This window comes from Chionomys nivalis, chromosome 22 (assembly GCF_950005125.1).
Source record: "Chionomys nivalis chromosome 22, mChiNiv1.1, whole genome shotgun sequence".
In the NCBI taxonomy this organism is placed as follows: Eukaryota; Metazoa; Chordata; class Mammalia; order Rodentia; family Cricetidae; genus Chionomys; species Chionomys nivalis.
In genome coordinates, this window is record NC_080107.1 from 54355430 (window position 1) to 54378001 (window position 22572).

General features: G+C 38.6%; 1 protein-coding gene across 6 annotated transcripts in view; it reads right to left on the reverse strand.

The window, feature by feature from the left end:
- Rabgap1 (RAB GTPase activating protein 1) overlaps positions 1–22572 on the reverse strand; it is a 160115-nt gene that overhangs the window by 122306 nt on the left and 15237 nt on the right. For 2 of the 6 annotated variants that reach the window (XM_057755731.1, XM_057755732.1), the window contains exons 2-7: positions 21340–21486; positions 13288–13486; positions 4683–4902; positions 3933–4137; positions 1270–1444; positions 71–228 (exon numbers count right to left, since the gene is read on the reverse strand). In XM_057755731.1, the coding sequence (XP_057611714.1) occupies positions 71–228; positions 1270–1444; positions 3933–4137; positions 4683–4902; positions 13288–13437 (908 nt within the window). In that variant the 5' untranslated portion in view covers positions 13438–13486; positions 21340–21486. The remainder of the gene's footprint in view (positions 1–70; positions 229–1269; positions 1445–3932; positions 4138–4682; positions 4903–13287; positions 13487–21339; positions 21487–22572) is intronic. The other 4 variants (XM_057755734.1, XM_057755735.1, XM_057755729.1 and 1 more) reach the window with 2 other exon arrangements.

A 22572-nucleotide genomic window follows, 5' to 3' on the forward strand; every position in this document is an offset into this window, starting at 1 on the left:
TAATTTCTTCTGTGCCACAGATGATAGTTTACTAAATAAATTCACAAAATAAACAGGTAAGATGCTTTACCTAAAATAACCTTTACCATCATCTTCTTTTATTTCTAAAGACACAGAGAAGGTAAAAATGTCACTGTCTGGAGTCTGCAGTGTGGCAGTGGCTGAGAGTGGGGTCTGCTTGGCAGTACGACGGAAGGCAGTGGCAAAACTGTAGAGGACCCGGCTCACCTACAAGCAGACATGTTGGGAGATTAGCTGTTATCATTAGACAGGAGACACTCTCTCCCCCCACTGACTCACAAAAGCATTTGTTGTACAACAAACATCCTTTAAGAGAAATAAGGAAAATCAACATTTGGGGATATGGCTCAGAATAGCAGTTACGTTTTTTGGGGTGGGGGGTGGTGGAGGATGGGGTAACAAATGAAATCATTCCCAAATGCCGGGTATGCTCTTTATCTTCATCTGGGTAATGGTAGAAAATCAGCAGGCTACCACTGAGGAGGTCTACACTTTATACAAAGTCCATCTGAGGGTGAGTGAGATGACAAAGCAGGTGGAGACAGTTTTTGTGCAAGCCTAGAGACCTGAGCCAGATCCCTGGAACCCTCGTAAGAATGGAAGGAGGGAACCAATGCCACAAAGTTGCCAACTGAACTCCACATCCCCCAACATGTTACACAAACGTGCAATCATAATAACCATAGAAGTTAAGCAGAAATTAGTTTTATTGAGGTTAAATACTTATTTACTTGGGAGAAAGTAACACTTGTCTTTCACTTACCCACTTTTTTAGTTAATTGTCTAATCTGTTAGGTTTTAAAACAAAATCATCAGAGGGATATTTTAAAAACAGTGATAAAAATATACACACATACATACACAATTAAAATCTTATCTGAAAAGAAAATCACATCCTTAATGTCAGATTCTATGTAAATATACTTTTAATAAGAAGCATGGCTCTAACAATTTAGGAGAAACTCAGGACAGAACAGCTTGCAAATGTGTCAAAGAATGTGGGTCTAATCCACTCAGCCGATCACCATCAGGCCTCTTACAGCACTGCATGTACAGGTGCATGGGTGTGCATAGGTCAGAGACTGCAGTTGGGTGTCTTCATCCATTATTCTCTATTTTCTGATATATTCTATACTTCTCTCTTCGAACCAGGAAGTCTCTTTAAACTAGAATGGCTAGCCAGCAAACCCCAGGATCATTTTAGCCATTTGCAGTAATGGTGGTGAAATCTCATTGGTAAAGACTTACAGCCTCTTGTATTTCACAGCGAAAGACGTGTATCCTGAAGAGCTCTGCGTTATAGTGACTTTCAGTGAAGGCAAAGCAGTCGCTTTCAGGGGTGCCGTCGTGTCCTCTGACACAGAAGAGGATCTTATAGATAGGGTAGTTTGCTATTTCAGTGTTGGTCTGAGGATCTAAAAGTCTGTTCAGACAAAAAAAGAAAAAAAAGACATTTATTATGAGTAACGTATTTATATGAGGACTCAAGACATCTGTCCAGAAAGATGATAATGTAATCCGATTTTAGTATGCTAGCCAAGCACACTATATTTTGATACATAAAACACATAGAGATGTTGAAGGTACTGATCATATAATTCCATGTTAATCTAGAGAAGTGCATGTTTGGGAGAGGCCCATAGAAACGTATCAACATCAGCAAACATGAGTTTTATAAACTGCAACTAAAATAAAGACAAAACCAGTACTAACTAAATTAAGACTAAGTAAACAGACTATGAAACCTTTGCACCTGGTTATCATTTTAAAAGAATGTTCTGTTTATAAAAGTAAAAAAAAAATTGCAGTGCATGATTGAGCATAAAAACCATTGCTCAAAACCACATATTAAATCCAAAGCATAGTTAATGCAAGTCAAAAGGACATCACCCAATCAAATCTACTTACTCCACAAGTATTTATGTGATAGCCACGATATTCTAGACTCTTTAGGGCACTAAAGATGGTGACGAAAGGTCAAGAAGTAACTATACAATTTCCACGCTGCAAGGCAAAGCCATCAATGGAAATGTTCTAGGAGCCCTCTTCAAAATGGAAGAGCCCAAAAGGGGCTCTAACCCAGGTTAAAGACTCTTTCACAAAGGCTCTGAGAATGTGGGGCAGGACAGATGTTTTCTTAATTCCTTACCAAGGAAACTCTATTAGTATACAAAGTATAATTTCAGTTGTTAGAATAAGTATTCACTTTGAAATGCACATTAAAAGTAATCACAATTAATCTTTTGTTTGGTTTTGTTTTTTTGTTTTTCAAGACAGGGTTTCTCTGTAGTTTTGGAATCTGTCCTGGAACTCATTCTGTAGACCAGGCTGGTCTCCAACTCATAGAGACCTGCCTGCTGCCGCCTCCTAAGTGCTGGGATTAAAGGCGTGCGCCACTACTGCCTGGCTGAAAAACCCAGCATGTTTCTAAGGCAATTGAAAAACACAGAAACTACTGACCAAAGTAAAAATTGGATCAATTATTATTTTTAATAATTTATTATTTTTATTTTATGTTTATTGTGTTTTGCCTATGTGTATGTCTGTCGGGTTCCCCTGGAACTGGAGTTACAGACAGGTGTGAGTTGCCATGTGGGTGCCGGGAGTTGGAACTTGGGTACTCTGGAAAAGCAGTCAGTTCTCTTAACCACTGAGTCATCTCTCCAGGCCCGGATCAATTATTTTCTAAACACAATAAAAGCAGTAACAACGGGGAGACTTTTGAGCCAGTAAGTATACCAGGAATGTATCCTAAGGAAATTAAGATCGAGCAAATTACCCACCCACTTATAAGGCACTAAATAACTGCACAATAACTGACCACACGCCTTTAATCCCAGCACTCGAGAGGCAGAGGCAGGTGGATTTCAGTGAGTTTGAGGCCAGCCTGGTCTACAAGAGCTAGTTCCAGAATAGGCTCCAAAGTTATAGAGAAACTCTGGCTCAAAAAACAAAAAAGAGTAAAATAAATAAATAAACAAATAAAAGATTTCCTCTACCAAGGCCTTCTGCTGTGATATATTACCTCACCAGGCAGAGAGACACTGAGCAGCTGACCTTGGACTAAAACCTCTGAAACCACTTACCAAAATGAATACTTCTTTTTTAAAAATCATTTCTCTAGGGTTCTATTACTGCAACACAAAGGTGAGCACACATCATATACACAAAGAGTTTGGTACTGGGTATGTGACTACACATGAAGATATAAGATTAACTCGGAGCTATTGCTCAGGAGACATCTACAGTGTGTGTGAGCGCCCCCCCCCCACCAGACAGAGAGAACACATAAACAGACACACACACAGAAACGGGGGGGGGGGCGGGGGGGGGAGAAAGATGTGACAGACAGACACACACTGAGACTGACTGATCTGTTGGCCTCCCTAGCACTGGGATCATAAGCTAGTGCCATAATCCTTTGAATTCATATCCTTGTGATACACAGCTATTTCCTTGGCCTTTATAAAGCGTATACATGAGCCAAGATTTTAACTGATTATCAACGAGAAAGTAAAATTAAAAGTTTTTTTTAACTCATGTTATTTTTCTGAAATAAACACATTTCTGAATTAGCAATTCTTTATTTAACTCGTTGATAACAATCATGTCATGGCTATCTTTATGTCTTTGAATAAACAATACTCATTTCTAGGACTTCTCTGGAACTCTGGTTTCTCATTTTAAAAAAGAAGAGGAAATTTTTCTTTCATTGTCAGTATGTTTCAATTATTCCCAAACCATTTAAATCTCTAATAGTGTATACAGGATGAGATTGGGATGTGGAGCATGTACAAATGAACATCCATTTCTCATGAGGGTTGCAATTCGAGGAGGATATGAATATGGCATATGTTACCTACTAGTGAGTGCTTCCTTGTGCAATAGCACTTCACAGAGGCCAGACTTACCTCACAGTTCCTTCAGATATATTCGGCACTGAGAGGGTCACATCCAGAGAAATCTGACACTGACTTCTCAAGATGGACATCATCCTCAAGGCTTCCACTTCACTCCGGGGAGCATTTACTGAGGCACAGCCTAAGTAAGTTAATTTACTAAAAACCACACTATCCTCATCAGCCACTGGTGTGAAAGGACTTGACACTTCAGAATCTGAAAGAAACAAAATATAAGAATATGCTTCTTCTCTATTTGAATAGTATTGATGTGAACAGCAAATAAACATCTAAAAGACACATTTATGTTAAAAAAAAATCAAGTACTAATTAATACAGTATGCCAAATTTCCAGTGGACAAAATAATATAGATAGATAGACAGATAGATAGATAGCCCATAGAAACTTGAACTCTAATACCAAGATTTTCAGGCACTGATGTTAATTCCAAACCCAAAATGTAACCTGAGATTCAGCTCTGACTCCTCTTTCTGTTCCCTAATTTGTTCTGATTTTATAATTTACATCTAAGCCAAATGCACATTCAGTGACCAACTACTGTTTTTCATTCTTTGGTATAATAGAAAAAGTTAAAGGAAAGGTCAGAATGGCATATATATTTGACAACTTCTTAGATCTACAATTTGGAGCTTTTAGAGAACTTATATGGTTTTCAAGTTCTTGAATCTAGTATAGGACAGAAGCACTCAAGTATTAAAAACAATAACCTTCAGTTACATAAGCAATGCAGCAATCCTAACCTCCTTGTCCAGGTTCCACTGGCAAACTCATCTCTGGTTTTTGAAGTCCTACTAGTGGCACAGGGTTAATGGTAGACGAAGCTGAGAGTTGATTAGAAAGAGGCCCATCTCCTTCACCATCTGGCTGTGACCTTTCCCCTGGCTGGTCATCCATGGGAGGGTCCATCAGCACATCTGCGAGCTCTTTCTGCAGCTGCTGCTCACTTCCATTCCCTACAATCTAAGGGTCAAAAACACAATCAGCAAAACAAGAGGCCAGCACTGATTCAAGCAGGTCCATGTTCTGAAGCAAAGGATCAGCAAAGGCAGTATGCTGGACATCACTCTCAAATAGATGTCCTAAAACAAATAAAGGCTGCAGCTGCTTTCTTCTTCCAGTTTTCCATGAAACAGTACAGAATGAATCTAAAACAACATTCACAAATAGGTAACAACATGACAATATTAATGTCTTCTGTTTAATAATGTTTCTTAAGAAAAAATGTGCTTGTTTCCAAAAGTTAAAACAGATGCAAAATACAGTAAAAGCTCACAAATATTTTATGACTCAGTCTCCTGTAAGAAGTTTCCTCGATTTATATATGAACTGAGACATGCGAGTAAAGCTGACAGCATGAGTATGTCAGTCCTAAGAAAGAAAAGTACTGCATTCCAATGACTTACTTTATCTTTTCTGTTTGCTTGTTTCTAATAGTTTATCATTAGTTGCTCATAAACCAGAGTGAACAACTACAAAATTAAGACTGTTTGATGCTAAAAAATCATACAGAAAATAAAACCAAGAAACTTACTGTTTAAGAAATATCTTAAAAATTAATAAAATAAGCCAGGCAGTGGTGGTACGTGTCTTTAATCCCAGCACTCAGGAGGCAGAGGCAGGTGGGTCTCTGTGAGTTCAAGGCCAGCCTGGTCTACAGAGCTAGTTCCAGGACAAGCTCCAAAGCTAGAGAGAAATCCTGTTTCAAAAAAAACAAAAACAAAAAAGCAAAGCAAAACAAAACAAAACAATAATAAAATAATTAATTTAGAAAAAAAATTAAAAGGAAGGGCTACATGAGGGGGCATTCTGAATACTAAGTATTACCAAACATTTATTGCTTATTATACTTTTTAGTTCCAGAATTTTCAGGTAACTCTTTAAAAGCAATGTAGTTCCTTAGGGATAGTTTTGTCTAAATGCCTCTGGTGCTGGTGGAAGTCAAAAGAGCTTGGCAGAGTCCCTGGAATTAATGTTACAGAGAGCAGCGAGCCACCCTGTGAGTGTTGGGCATCTACCTGGGACCTCTGGAAGAACAGTCAGTGTTCTTAACTGCTAACTCATCTCTCCAGTTTTCCTTATTTATACTGTCTACAGTATTTGATGTTATTGCCATGAATATCTGTTCTGCAAGCATAATATTCTATAATTTGTTGGACATAGCAATAAAAGACTACTTTGAAATTTTTTTTTCTCTTCCGCTTTTTTAAGACAAGGTTTGTCTGTGTAGCTCTGGTTGACTTGGAAAGCTCAATATGTTAATTTCAATGGTCACTAACTAGAAATTTCTGTTGCCTGCCTTTTTTCTTTCCAGTGAATAGATAATATTTTATTTCTGTGTATGTCCACATTGTTGTTGTTGAAAACTAGACACTCTAAACAATATGTTGTAGTTAAGATCTTGACCCCGCTTGAGGACTTCTGATTCCATCTGTTGAAGAGCTGTTTTATGGCTTGTAGCTCCTTCCAGGCAAAAGTCTGAGTCTCTGCTCTGGAACTAGGAGTTGGGTCAATGACCTTCTGAACCCTATTTTCTTTCTAATATTTTTTTCATAAAGTACATTTTGACCTCATTCTTTGATCCATTCCCCATTCCTCCTAGGCCATCTTGATTATGTACCAGTCTGCAGAGCGGATATGGTGATCGTATTCCTGAGGTGAGAGAGGAACAAGATGGTGAAGTGCAATGAGAGAATCTCACTGTACTTTCATGATTAAGATTTTTTATTTGGGCCGGGCGGTGGTGGCGCACGCCTTTAATCCCAGCACTCGGGAGGCAGAGGCAGGCGGATCTCTGTGAGTTCGAGACCAGCCTGGTCTACAAGAGCTAGTTCCAGGACAGGCTCCACAACCACAGAGAAACCCTGTCTCGAAAAACCAAAAAAAAAAAAAAAAAAAAAAAGATTTTTTATTTGCTGCACTTCTTTTCCAAGATTTCCAGAGGGTTTAAAATACTACTTTTTATTTTTGTCTTAATAATTGTCAACAGTGTTCTTGGGAGTAGGTCTTCCTATTATGCTGGGCATCACTCTCAGCTAGCTAGCTTTTGAAAATGTAAATTAGATCATGTTCCCATTCAAAACTTTCAAGAATTCTCCTCACATTTAGAACAAAGCTCAAACTTGTAACCAAGATCCAAAAAAAAAAAAAAAAAAAAAAAAGGTCATGTTTTGGCCCTGCCCCCCTCAGATCACACTGGTCCTACTTTACTCCTCTGGCCCTGCTGGAGCCTCTGCCCAAGTGTCTCTGTATCTGGTTCTGACACTGAAAAGTTTCTCAGTCTCCTATGGTTTTCTTCATTTCATTCAGGGCTTACTTCAAATGAATTTTTTCCCCCTGCTTTCTCTTAAAAAAAATTCTTGGGCATTGAACCAATAGCACATACGTACTAGGAAAGTGCTCTATCCCCAGCCCTCAATACCACCCATTAAAATAGTAACTGTCACTAATTTTTAAATATTTTATTTTTTATTGATGTGTACATATGTATGAATGCATAAGAGGATAAGATCACCTAGAACTGGAGGTTTTTTTGTTTGTTTGTTTTTTGTTTTTCTTTTCGAAACAGGGTTTCTTTGTGGAACTCTGGAGCCTGTCCTGGCACAAGCTCTGTAGACCAGACTGGCCTCAAACTCACAGAGATCTGCCTGCTTCTTCTGCCTTCCAAGTGTTGGGACTAAAAGTGTGTACCACTGGCCTGAAAACTGGAGTTATTTTAACTTTTTAAAATTTATTCCTTCATCCATTTACAAGTGATAGATAATAAGAATATGTTGACATGCTGGTGAGATGGCTCAGTCAGCAAAGGAGATTGCTTTATTAGCTGGGTTTCGGTCCAAGGATTCACACGCTGTACGGAAAGAACCAACTCCCGTGAATTGCTTCTGACTCCCCATAGGCTATAATGTAAGCAGTTGACAATTTATACACAAACACACAAAAACATTTTTAAAGGAATTTTTTAAAATTTAACAGAAGCTTGCAATAGTTAAAAAACAACCATATCGCCGGGCGGTGGTGGCACACGCCTTTAATCCCAGCACTTGGGAGGCAGAGGCAGGCGGATCTCTGTGAGTTCGAGACCAGCCTGGTGTACAAGAGCTAGTTCCAGGACAGGTTCCAAAACCACAGAGAAACCCTGTCTCAAAAAGCAAAAAAAAAAAAAAAAAAAAAAAAAAAACAAAAACACAACCATATCTGGGCAGTGTGGCACACACCTTTATTCTTAGGACTCAGGAGAGAGAGGTAGGCAAATTTGAGTTTGACGGCAGCCTGGTCTACAGAGAGTTCTAGAACAGCCAAGGCTACACAAAGAAATCCTGTTTTGAACCTCCCTACCCCCTCAAAAAAAAAAATTATAAAATCTTTCATTCCTTACCCATGTATCCTCTCTTTTTCTTAACATATCTACATAAGTTTTAAATTATTAGTTTTTAAAGCAGGTTCCAATTTTGAAGACTGGCCCCAACTTACTGCTCAGCAGAGGACAACCTCTAAATTTCGCTCTTTCTGCCTCTACTGACAAGTGTTGAGATTTTTATGTCAACATCCCTAGCTTTATATGGTACTAGAAAGCGAGTCTGGAACTTCTTACATGCTGGGCAAACATGCTACCACCTACGTGGAAATCCCAGGCCACATCACTTCCTGATGCCTGGACTCTTTTCCCACCCATCAGTGTGCAGGCTCTAAGAGGTCAGGGCATTGCTCACCACCACGTTACCAATAATTGGCACAGAGAGTTTTCAAGAGGTATTTGTTGAATGAACAGATATAGTAGAACTTGGAATGTTGTAATTACTTATACTTTAAACAAAAAATTTTAAAAATATATTTCCATTTATATCCATTATATAAGCAACGGAGCATGTCAAAAGAAGTAATGGTTCTTTATTTACTTTGGAAATGATAAACAGAGTGGCCAAAAGGGGAGATACTTAAAGCTCTATTTTTGGCTTAAATGTTATTTTTTTATGAATGGCAATGCTGACCTGGTATTGCCCTTACACTACACATACAAGCCTGAAAGAAATAAGCATTTGGTACAGCAGTGGTGGCACACTCCTTTAAACCCAGCACAGAGGCAGAGGTAGACAGATTTCTGTGAGGTCCAGAACAGCCTGGTCTACAAAGCAAGTTCCAGAACAGCCAGAACTACAAGGAGAGACCCTGTCTCAAAAAACAAAGAAACAAAGAAAACAAACAAACAAACAAAAAACCAACAACAAGAAACAAGTATTTTTTATTAAATAGTAAAAAGAGAATAATCCTAATGTTAAAAATGTTTATACCCTAAGAGTTTTGACAGGGGTTTCAAAAAATTTAAGAGAAGCGAATCAAAATAAAAAAATCCTTAAATAGCTCTGCAGGAGCAGATCCATACCAAAATTTACAGAACTAGGACAAAGCCAAGAACCTAGTCCAAAGTAGGCCTGAGGCAACAATTTCCACAGGAATAGGACTGAACCAGCTACATAGGACAAAGTGGGCCTGAGAAAGCAAGGTCCACAGGAGCAGGAGCAAATCAAGTACAGGGACACTGGCAGACCCAAGACAGCGAAATCAATCAGAAAAGGTACAGGGGAGCTGATAGAGTGAGCCCGAGACAGAGACGGCTGAGGGTCCGGATGTGAATCTGGGACCTTCAAGGGAGTTACCTAAGCCAGGACCCTGTGGGTCTGGGCGTGAGCCGAGGACCTCCTGTTGTAATACGAGCAGTGGGCTGCGTCCCCGGCACCCGGCCGCCCACATGGCTTATGCCCCAAAATAATTACACAGAAAAATGTATTCTTTTGAACACTGCCTGGCCCATTAGTTCCAGCCTCTTATTGGCTAGCTCTTACATATTGATCTAACCCATTTCTAATATTCTGTGTAGTACCACGAGCTGGCTTACCAGGAAAGATCTTAACCTGCGTCTGTCTGGAGTGGGAGAATCATGGCGACTCACTGACTCGGCTTCTTTCTCCCAGCATTCTGTTCTGTTTACTCCACCCACCTAAGGGTTGGCCTATCAAATGGGCCTAGGCAGTTTCTTTATTAATTAACCAATGAAAGCAACAGATTAATACAAGACCCACCTCCATCAACCTCCCAGGAACTAGGCCTGAGCCAGGTCCTCTGCGGGTCTGGGTGCGAATCTGGGACCTCCTAGGGAGTAGGCAGGAATTAGAGATCTCAGTGGTTCCAGGTGTGAGTCTGGGACCTCTGTGGGTCCAGGTGTTGGTCTGGGACATCAAAGGAAATAGGCAGAAACCAGAAACCTCTGTAGCTCCTAGCATGAGTCTGGGACCTGTGTGGGAGTAAGCCTGAGCCAGGTCCTCTGGGGTTCTGGGTACACAAATGCCTGGGAACTCCAAGGAAGTAGACCAGACCCAGAGATGTTTGCAGGACCAACTCCAAGCCAGGGACCTTTGCAGGAGTAGATTCAGACCAGGATTTACAGAACCAGGTCAAAGCTGGTAACATAGGCTAGAGCAGGCCTGAGACAGCAAACTCCAAGGGAGTGGAGCAAAGCCTGAGAGCGCTGAGTGACCTCCAGGAACATGGAGTAACCAAAGGGGTGACTAGAACCATGGCACTGACTGTACCACAAGAAACAACCATCTAAACCTTGGATTCACTGGTACCTAGAAGATTAATCAACAAAATCATAGACAGCACCAACCACACCTTAGAGGAAAAGATGAGTAGAACATTGCCAAACTCTTTTTATGAGGCTACAATTACCCTAATACTCAAACCACAGAAAGACACTACTAAGAAAGAGAGTTACAGACCAATCTCACTCAAGAACATGGATGCAAAAATACTAAATAAAATACTGGCAAATCGATTCCAAGATGGAACCATCATCCACCAAGATCATGTTGGCTTCATCCCACAGATGCAGGGATGGTTCAACATACGAAAATCTGTCAAGATAATCCACCACATAAACTAACTGAAAAATAAAAACCACATGATCATCTCATTAGATGCCAAAAAAGCTTTCGACAAAATACAACATCCCTTCATGATAAAGGTCTTGGAGAGAGCAGGAATACAAGGAACATACCTAAACATAATTAAGGTAATATACAGTAAGCCAACAGCCAACATCAAACTAAATGGAGAGGAACTCCCAGTGATCTCACTGAAATCAGGAGCACGACAAAACTGTCCACTCTGTCCATATCCATTCAATATAGTTCTTGAGGTCCTAGCCAGAGCAATAAAACACCAAAAGGAGATCAAGGGGATATATATCGTGAAAAAAAGAAGCCAAACTATCACTATTTGCTGATGATATGATAGTTTATATAAGCAACCCCAAAAATTCTACCAAGAAACTTGTACAACTCATAAACACTTTGAGTAATGTAGCAGGATACAAGATTAACTCAAAAAAATCAAAAGCCCTCCTGTCCACAGATGATAAAAGGGCTGGTAAAGAAATCAGAGAAACTCTAACCAAACAAGTGGTAGACTTGTATAACAAAAACTTTAAATCTTTGAAGAAAGAAACTGAAGAAGACACCAGAAAGTGGAAAGATCTCCCATGCTCTTGGGTAGGTAGAATTAACATAGTAAAAAATGGCAATCTTACCAAAAGTAATCTACAGATTCAATGCAATGCCTAGCAAAATCCCAGCAAAATTCTTCAAAGACCTTGAAAGAACGGTATTCAACTTCATATTGGAAAAGCAAAAACCCAGGATAGCCAAAACAATCATGTACAATAAAAGAACTTCTGGAGGCATCACAATCCCTGACTTCCAATCTACTACAGAGCTACAGTATTGAAAACAGCCTGGTATTGGCATAAGAACAGACAGGAGGACCAATGGAACCGAATCAAAGAACCAAATATTAATCCACACATCTTTGAACACCTGATTTTTGACAAAGCAGCAAAAATTATCAAATGGAAAAAGGAAAGCATATTTAACAAATGGTGGTTGGCATAACTGGATATCAACATGAATAAGAATGAAAATAGACCCATATCTATCACTATGCACAAAACTCAAGTCAAAATGGATCAAAGACCTACCTCAACATCAGCCAGTCACACTGAACCTTACAGAAGAGAAAGTGGGAAGTACACTTGAATGCACTGGCACAGGGAACCACTTCCTAAATAGAACCCCAGTAGCACAGATACTCAGAGAAACAATAAATGGGACCTCCTGAAACTGAAAAGCTTCTGTAAAGCAAAGGTTACAGTCAACAAGACAAATTGACAGACTACAGAATGGGAAAAGATCTTCACTAACCCCACATGAGACAGAGGTCTGATCTCCAAAATATACAAAGAACTCAAGTAATTGGTCATCAAAAGAACAAATAATCCAATAAAAAATTGGAGTACAGACCTAAACAGAGAACTCTCAACAGAGGAATTTAAAACGGTTCAAAGACACTTAAGGAAATGCTCAACATCCTTAGTCATCAGAGAAATGCAAATCAAAACAACTCTGAGATTCTACCTTACACCTGTAAACATGGCCAAGAACAAAAACACTGATGACAACTTATGCTGGAGAGGTTGTGGGGAAAAGGGAACACTTCTGCATTGCTGGTGGGAATGTAAGATGGTACAACCCTTTGGATGTCAGTGTGGTGATTTCTCAGAAAATTAGGAAACAACCTTCCTCAAGACCCAGCAATACCACTTTTGTATATATATCCAAAGGATGCTCAATCGTGCCACAAGGACATGTGCTCAACTATGTTCACAGCAGCATTGTTTTTCATAGCCAGAACCTAGAAACAACCTAAATGCCCCTCAATCGAAGAATGGATTAAAAGAAAAAAGTGGTACATTTACACAATGGAGTACTATACAGCAGAAAAAAATAATGGCATCTTGAATTTTTCAGGCAAATGGATGGAGCTAGAAAACATCGTTTTGAGTGAGGTAACCCAGATACAGAAAGACAATTATCACATGTATTCACTCATAAGTAGTTTTTAAACATAAAGGAAACAAAACTAGTTCACAAAGCACAATCCCAGAGAACTTAGACAACAATGAGGACTCTACGAGAGACATACATAGATCTAATCTACATGGGAAGTAGAAAAAGACAAGATCTCCTGAGTAAATTGGGAGCATGGGGACCTTTTGGGAGTGTTGCAGGGGAGGAGAGAGGCAGGGAGGGGAGTAGAGAAAAAATTAAAATCAATAAAAAAAAGAAAAAAATCCTTAAATAAAAACTAACTCATTAAGCACATACAAAAGTCTTCAACACCACTGAGAAGTATATCTGTGAGTTCTCTGTTCTTCCCACGTTAGTCTTTTCCCTATTGAGTCCAAGTCATGCACTGGATTTCACAAGACAAACTTAGTCTCTCAAGCTTTACCTTTAGTCCAGTCTTCTCATCATCACTTCCGTTATTTGTAGATGGTGTCTCATCTCCTTGCCTGGAAACCAAGACAAAATCTTCACTATTAAGAGTAGATACTGAGTCTGAGGAGACACTGATTTTTCCAACAGAAGCCTTGTCATCCATAACTCAAGAATGAGGCTCAACTCATAAATGGTTATATATTTTTAAAGGCCTGAAAAACAAAAACCGTAAAGATTCATATAAAATATATGTCAAATAATCAATTATGCTCTATTGTCTTAAAAAATGGGCAAACTAAAAATAAAACCTTTTTTGTAAGCTTGTAAAATATTTTTCTAGGATACCTGCTACTTGTAATTTATGCTTTCATTCTGCTAAGGCATTCTGTGCTATTCTGGGTCAAGATAGTTCAGATTACAAATAAATAAAAACACTCTCTTTATAGTAACTCCACCTACCTACAGGGCTGCCTTTGGCACATACTGTAACTCTGGTCTTGGTTTCCAAAAGCAAAGGGGAATTTAACAGTACTCTTGCTTTTAATTTTTAATACTTTACACATAAATAAAGTTAAAACACCTGGCTATTGTGAAAGTGTAATAACTATATTTCCCTACGATCATCAATAGTAAAATTTAAAATATATGATAGTTATAGTAAACAAAATCTCATATTAATACACAAAAGAGATAACTTCAACGCAAGGAAGCTAGAAATTCTACATCTTGGAAATATCTTCCAGTAAAAACTCAAATCTTCTCCTATACTCTACAAGGCCAGCCTGGTCTACAGAGTGAGCGAGTTCCAGGACAGTCAGGGCTGCACAGAGAAATCCTATCTAGAAAATAAAACAAAAACAGAACTAAAAACAACAACAAAAACAACTATAGCACTATGTTCACTGTATCAATAAAGCTAAGTGTTTACTCTTTCCAACTCAAAGATTAGTTGGCTTAGGCTTTGAATTTTGTTTTTACGATCAGTATTTTATGTGTGCACTGACTTTTCTTGAATATGTATGTATATCACATGGACGCAGTACCCAACGAGGCATGAGAGGGCTTCAGATCCCATGGAACTAGAGTTAATGATTTTGAGCCACAGTGTGGGTGCAGGGAATTGAATCCAGGCCCTCTTCTGTAAGAGCAGTAAGTACTCTTAACCACTGAGACACTCTCCATCCCCTGTACTTTGGATTTTTAACTAAACATATACTTATTGAACATACATAATACGCCAAATACTATATTCTCATCTAAGCCTCAACTAAAACACTTATCAAGAGTTGCTCCATTCAGCTGGGCAGTAGTGGTGCACACCTTTAATCCCAGCACTTGGGAGGCAGGTGGATTTCAGTGAGTTCAAGGTCAGGCTAGTCTACAAAGAGAGTGCCAGGCAGCCAGGGCTGTTACACAGAGAAACCCTGTCTCAGAAAAAGAGTTGCACCATTCCTAAGTATTAAACAAGATAATAAAAACAAAAAACTACAAATCAGAAATCATCAATAATATTAAACATAAACAAACAGCAACTCCAAAAGAAGAAAAAAAATCACTTAAAAAGCTAATGACACAGATAAGGATAGATTCTATTCTGGACTTTCTGTTGCCTTTTATTTAATTTTCTTCTGCTTTAAGATTATGGTGTCAGGGGCTAGAGAGATGGCTCAGTGGTTAAGGGTCACTGGCTGTTCTACCAGAGAACTCAGGTTCAACTCCTAGCACCCACCTGGCAGCTCACAACTGTCTGTAACTCCAGTTCTACAGGGACCAAAAACCCACAGCAAAACACTAATGCACATAAAGTAAAAGAACTGGAAAAAAAAAAACAACAAAAAACAATTACAGAGTCAGGCACAGTGGTACATGTATTTATTCCCAACACTATACAGAGGTAGAAGCAGGCAGATCTTTGTGTATTCCAGGACAGCCTATTCTACGTTGCTGAGTTTTAAGCCAGCCAGAGCTACATTGGTAGATCCTGTCTCAAGAAAATTAACAAAGATTATCTAGAGACTATGTTTTACAAGACCAAATATAAATGCATAGTAAGGAGGGATATAGCAGTGCTCACTTATAATTCTACCACTCAGGATACTAAGACAAGAGGACTGCTCTAAGTTTGAGGCCAGCCTTGGGTACTCAGTAAGTCCCTGTTTCAAAAATGATGAAATAGGGGCTAGAAACATGGCTCAGAAGTTAGAACACTTTTGGTTCCTGTATAGGACCCAGGTTCTCTTCCCAGCATGAAGATAACCATGCTCATAACCATCTGTATGTCTGGTTCCAGGAGACGCATGTCTTCTGGACTCTGTGGGTACCAGGCACACATGTAGTGCACATACATAATACATGCACGTAAAATGCTCATAAACACTGAAGTTTTAAAATTTTAATGAATACATAGTACCAGATTGAAAAATACTTTAAAATCATCTTCGGAAAGTTCAAAGAAAAATGTTTTCATTCATCCACTGAATGAATACATATTGAACATTTGATAAAGTAAAAGTGATGTTAGTAAAACAAATCAAAGTCTTAGCAGAGAGGCAATTTTTTAAAGCTTTATTTTATGTATGTGGTAATACTCTATCTGCATGTACACCTGCACGCCAAGAGGTCATCGGATCCCATTATAGATGATTGTGAGCCACTGTGTGTTTGCTGGGATTTGAACTCAAGATCTCTGGAAGAACTGCCAATGTTGTTAACTGTTGAGTCATCTTTACAGCCCCTGTAGAGACGCAAATTTATAAAGGCCAAATATGTTGATTTAGGGTATCAAACTAAGAAACATGTTGGATAAGCACTAACTTAGAATTTTGCTAAGGATACAGACTCCTACACCTTCAGGCTTGGACTTAGTAACAGTGGCCTCCTGTCATCTGTATAGAATCAGCTTGTTTAGTTTACCCCTTCTATTTTCAGAAGTCTTTTCAGTCCAACTGATCATTTTCACTTCCTTTGCTGATGTTCCCATTGCAGTTAAAATTTAATTTTTTTAAAACAGTATGTTGTTTGATAATGCCATGATGAATGTATCTTAATCTTTACATTGCTATTTTATAAAATAAAATTAAGTGTGAATGAGATGGTTTGACTTGGTCAAGGTACATAACTAATAGAAACCAAGACCAAAATTGTACTGTTATTGTGGGTCCAAAAGCAGAGCTCTATTAAGACAATGCCTGTTTATTAGCTAACGTCTCGATGCTGAGAAGTTTCTTTTAGAGCTTGTATTTTAAGTCAGTTTTTCATGCCGAGTAAGTCTTGGTTCTATTTTAAATTGAAGTCAATAGTGCAACACCAGCAAAAGGCCTGGGAAAACTCTCTAGCATATGACCCCAGAGTCTAACAACTTTTACCAATACTCTGAAGTCAGAAAGATTTGGTGGGCTCAAATCCCACCTGTTCCTTTGAGAAGGTGATAAAAACACACTTAAGATAATTTACTGTGTTGTTTGCTTTAAAAAAAAAATTACTGGAACTAACTGAATCACTCAGCAGGAATGAAGCTTATCAAACATTGCACTCTGAAGACTTCTTTCCATTCTCCATGGACAGACTGTAAGAGCCTTTCCAGTCTTGGCCACGAACAGCATCACAGAAACTGATAACTTCTTCTGGTAATACTCAGAGACGGATAGTCTCGTGTTAAGACACTAAGGACTAATTTTGTTTTAAAATTCTATTTTTATCAGTTAGAACAAGAAGCCGTGATGTGGGAGTCCCCTCTGTGTGCTGTGATTACCATTAATGAATAAAGAAACTGCCTTGGCCTGTTGAGAGGACAGAACTGAGGTTGGCAAGGAAGACTGGACTGAATACTGGAAGAAAGAAGGGCAGAGTCAGAGAGATGCCATGGATTCGCCGCTGGAGACATGCTGAAACTTTGCTGGTAGGCCATGACCTCGTGGTGGTACACAGATTAATGGAGATGTGCTAAATTAATATAAGAGTTAGTCAATAAGAAGCTAGAGCTAATGGGCCAAGCAGTGATTTAATTAATACAGTTTTTGTGTGATTATTTCGGGTCTAAGCAAGCCAGGCGGCCAGAACGAACAAACACCACTCCTTGCAACAGATTGGTGCCCACGTGGCCAACTAAATCCACTTAAAAATGAGAGAGAGTTTGAAAAGGTATTCTAGACACAAAAATACAGAGTTTAACACAGCTTCTTGCTGTTTGCTGGCGTGTGCAGCTCCTTTAAGAGACGTTTTTCTCCTTCAGCTGTAAGCGGGGGGAAAAAAGTGGTGGTTTTAAAATGCCAGCTTTCTAGGCCTTGCCAGCGCAAACTCTGACTCTTTCAGGCAGGAGGTCGTTAGCAGACTGTTGCAGCTTGCTTAATGGTGACACGGACTGGCTGTGTGCCTGAGAACGGGGCTATGTGCATAGCTCTCAAGAGGTGCTAGCAGCTCTGCCATGCTGGACTGAGCAGGCAATCAGAGAGTACCATATATACTATAGTAATGGCGCAGCTTAAGTTTTAGGCTGGACCAGCAAGAAGACAGAACCGTATATACCTTACTAATGGCGCATCTTAAGTTTTAAGAAGCACTTAACATTTTAAAAACTGCTCCTGGACAGTAAAGGATTAGATATGCAATAAAAACAAAAACATAGTGTTAGATAAATGTATGCAGGCTTGGAAGAGAGAAGAAAAAGAATATAGAGAGTCATAAAATAAAGTTAAATCTAAAAAAAAGGGTAAAACCTTTAAAGAGTATAGATAGTCATGGATCAAAAGGAGTAAAGAAAAATAAAAATGGAAAATTTACAGAGTCATAATTATGTATATTATTGTGTTATCTTTTAATTTTTTGACTGTGAAGGAGCTAACTACATAGAGACATTCCACTGTATGGACTGCTAAGTTAAACCAACATAAAGGTATTTTGATTCCAAAATTTGAGTCTAAGGATATGTTACTTTGGAAAAGAGGTTCTTCTTTTGTTTTCACAGAAGATGAGAACCTGTGGGTTGCTTCCAAACCAATATAGTTTGATGGACCAAGACCTCCTGAAAGGCTGTCTTGAATACACCCAAAAAATATACCCCACAAAGAAATTACTTCACTCAATAAACAGCAGGAAGCAGTTTTTGAGAAATAACTATACCCATATTTTCAAATATTGTTATAAATGTTTGTTTACATTTAAGAGGGGATATGATATAGATATGAATAATTTGCATTTGTATGGATTTGGTTTATTGATACAAATTTAAGGTCAATTTTGTTATATGTATGATTGTGCTCTTGATTAAGGTATTGTGTTTGTACAGCTCATTTAAAAATGTAATGCATAATTAAGAAATATAGCTTAATAGAGAATCATCTATAATAGTCAAGATTGTAGTTATGTTAGTTAGGTTTTTAGATGTACAGAGATATACTTTAGTGATATAGGTATTCTTCAAATCTTTCAGAGACTTTTAGAATATGGCATTTAAATTGTTTTAAAAATTTACGACTTTTCATGACAGTGAGACACATCTGCTCCTGGCAGCACCAATCTATTTCAAGAGGAAGATGGTTATCAAAGAGGCTCCTTATGCAGTTTGTTAGATAAATTGGACATGCAGGACCCACAGAGAAATGACTGCTGAACTTGCCTAAAGGTGAGTCGATCTTTCGGGGTTCCTGCTTCATGAAAGAGTCTGCGAGACATTCTGGAGGATATAGAAGAAAGTGATTGGCAAACTGCCAATATAGGCAGACCTGTCTTTGAAATTTTCCGCTTCATGGAAAAGTCTGCCAGATATTATGATCCTGTAGGCTGAAGATGGATGCCCCAATGGTACAGAAGAACTTTGGGTGACTGTCCAGGCAGCAAGATGTCTCTGTCCATTTTTAGTGTTTTAGAAGTTGCTTACAATGAACTTCCAGTTTACTTAGGTTATATCCTTCTGGAGTCTGATGGAGTTGAAGAATTTAGAGTTATAGTTTTCCTTAGTTATAATAAAAGATAAAGTAGATATAAATATTGTAACTGTAATTCTTGCTTGATACCTGTTATATGTAATTTTACTATGGTAAAGTTAAAATGTTCCTTTTTAAGTGGGGGGTGATATGGGAGTCTCCTCTGTGTGCTGTGATTACCACTAATGAATAAAGAAACTGCTTTGGCCTGTTGACAGGGCAGAACTTAGGTAGGCAGGGAAAAGAAGCTAGAGTTAACGGGTCAACCAGTGATTTAATTAATACAGTTTTTGTGTGATTATTTTGGGTCTAAGCTAGCTGGGCGGTTGGGACGAACAAGCTGCTACTTGCAACAAAGTTGTCTACTCTTGAACAAGTCTTTATCTTTTAGTCTCTAATTCCAATTTCCACAGACAATGAAGTACAAACTCCAGTGTGAAAATAGTTGATGATCTCCATCCATTTCTACAAGTCTCCATGGCACCTCTTTACCACTTAATATTTAATTTTGTTTTCAAATATCATGTAAATTAAAACCCAGCTCCTTTCTGCGTTTCATTAATGGTTGTTGTATTAGCTCCTAGTGTGACACACAATAGATGTTCAAATGTTTACTAAAGCAGCAGGACAAACACCAGAGTAAGGGCATCTAGTGAAAGGTAGTGTCATTTAAATTGTATCTGGGAAGATGTAGGAAAGGTCAGGCCTTGTCATATTTTGTCTCAAACCCGTGACCTCCTGAAGGCTGTTCTTGTATCTGCAGGCAAAACACCCATGCACATAAAAATGATTCTTTTGTTGTTTGTTTTTTTCGAGACAGGATTTCTCTGTTTAAAAGTCTTGGCTGTCCTGAATATCGCTTTGTAGATATTCAAATTCACTGAGATCTGCCTGCTTCTGCCTCCCAAGTGCTGGGATTCAAAGGCATGCACCACCCACCACCCAGGTAAAAATTTTAAAAATTTAAAAAAAAAATTGAGAAGAAAACTGAAACCCAAATTCTTTGAATCATTTAGTCTTCAAAATCTTGAGCCTGGCTATCATTTTATTCTTATCAAATCATACCACACAGTCAACCAAATATTTCACTACTTTTAGGCTTGTAAGTGTTTGTATACGGTGGTTCCTAAGTGAGAAATGTGCCTCTTTTTCCCCCAGTGAGACCTCCCCGCCCCCAACAACAATCTAGTGACATAGTTAAGGAGTCTGAAATGTTTATTTAATTTCATGCTAGGGCTTCTAATTTTTTTCTTTGCTTTTAAATTTTATCACAAGAACTATGATATGCACTATACTATATAATAAGTTACACCTCCCCTACTCTACTACACTCATTCTCTAGTCATTTTAGAAGGAAATATGCTACACACTGGGAATACACGATCACACTACAGTTCAACTGAGGATCAGAAATATGCAGAAAAAATATTACATCTACACTTAACATGTACTTTCCCCCCACGGCACTTAAATAGTACAGCATAACAAGTAAAAAGTATTTACACTGTATCAAGTATCCAAGAGATAATTTAAAGTATGTCAGTTGTGGGATGTGCAAGAATGTCCAGATTATATGCAAATATTATACCATTTTAGTATGGGTAGATCTTTGAACCACTCCCCTGTCCTGCAAGATACTGGGGGACAACTACTGCATGAGTGTAATGGTAGGATCTCGTAGTAGAAAGACAAATCACCAATATGCTACACTATATGCAAGTACTTGGAAATAGAACTACAGAAAACTAATAGGAAAAACTCCAAACCCAAAAACAGCACATTCTTTTTTGTTTGTTTTTAATAACTTATTTAAATTTATTTCATGTGCATTGGTATAAAGGTGCCGGGTTCCCTGAACCGGAGTTACAGACAGTTGTGAGCTGCCACGTGGGCACTGGGAATTGAACTCGGGTCCTCTGGAAGAACATCCAGTGCTCTTAAACCACTGCGCCATCTCTCCAGCCCAGCACATTCTTTTGAGACCAAAATCTCACTGCATAACCCCATTTAGTCTTAAAATTGACTCTTGCCTCAGACTCCAGGAAGCTGGGATTACAGGAGTGTGCCAACTATCCCAGATACTAACTACCCTGAACATTCCCAAATATCACAAGACAGTTAAACATCAGAATCTCAAAACATACCTTGTATTTCCTTTGGAACAAACACACTCATCACTTCCTCCCTACTCACTACCATTTCTCGTTGTTCATACGTGGACTGTGTTGCTCAGTAAGCACAGTACAATTCTATGGACTCTTAAGGAGGATGCTTAAAACATCTTGTGAAATCTAAAAAGAAAGTAATATGTTTTAATTTACTGAGTGCAAATTTTAGGCCCGATGTGGAACTAGAGGCTTTAAACACATTTTTGCCAGTGCCACACTAATCTTGGCAGATGAATATTAACTTTCTATGACAAACCCAAGCTAAGATAGGTTGGGTAACTTGCTTTAGCTCACAGAGAAAATTATAAAGGTTGGTGTAAACCCAGGCACCTAGGTGTTTCTATTGTTTTTTTTTCCCCAATGTTAAGGATAATTTTAATGCGTGAATATGGACAAAACAAACAATGCTATAGTTTTCACAAACTCAAATTAAACTATGCAAATATAAGACTCAGCTCTGATCTGAGAATCTATCTGATCACCAAGCTGTAGGTGTTTCTATTCTTTTCTGAGCTGTATCTCACTCCTTACGATCCCTGTCTCCATTCTTTGCCTGTCCTCTATGCTGTGTCCTTCTAAAATTTAACTCTGGTTAAGATCACTCTCAGTTTGGGAACTAGAACATAACAGGAAGAAACAAAACAAGGTTCAAAGATATTATAGCAGGTCAGTTCCCACTGGGTTTGTATCTTTTAAAGTAAAATGAATGCTGGGGAGACAGGTTAGCAGCAAAAGCCATTATTGCCATGGCAATCAATCAATAGGACCCGAATTTAGATCCTTGGGATCCTTTTTTACACACACACACACACACACACACACACACACACACACACACACACATATACATATACATATATATATATATATATATATATCCCATAATTTCAGCACGGGGGTATGGGCGGGGTAGAACATTGAAGCTCATTGATCAGGTAGCTGACTGGTGAGTTTCAGGTTCAGCAAGAGAACCTATCTCCAAACATGAACGCAGAAAGCAAACTGAGAACAACTAGCCAATGTCTACCACCAGCGTCCACAAGCAAAAGTGCATAACCTCCACAAAGAAGAACAGTTAGGATCTACAGTAGGGCTCAGTGGCAGAGCATATGCTTGGCATGTGTGAGGCTCTGAGTTTGATCCCCAGTACTAAAATTAAACAAGCAGAGTAACAAGGGAATATACAGATTAGTCTAGGTTCTTTGCTTT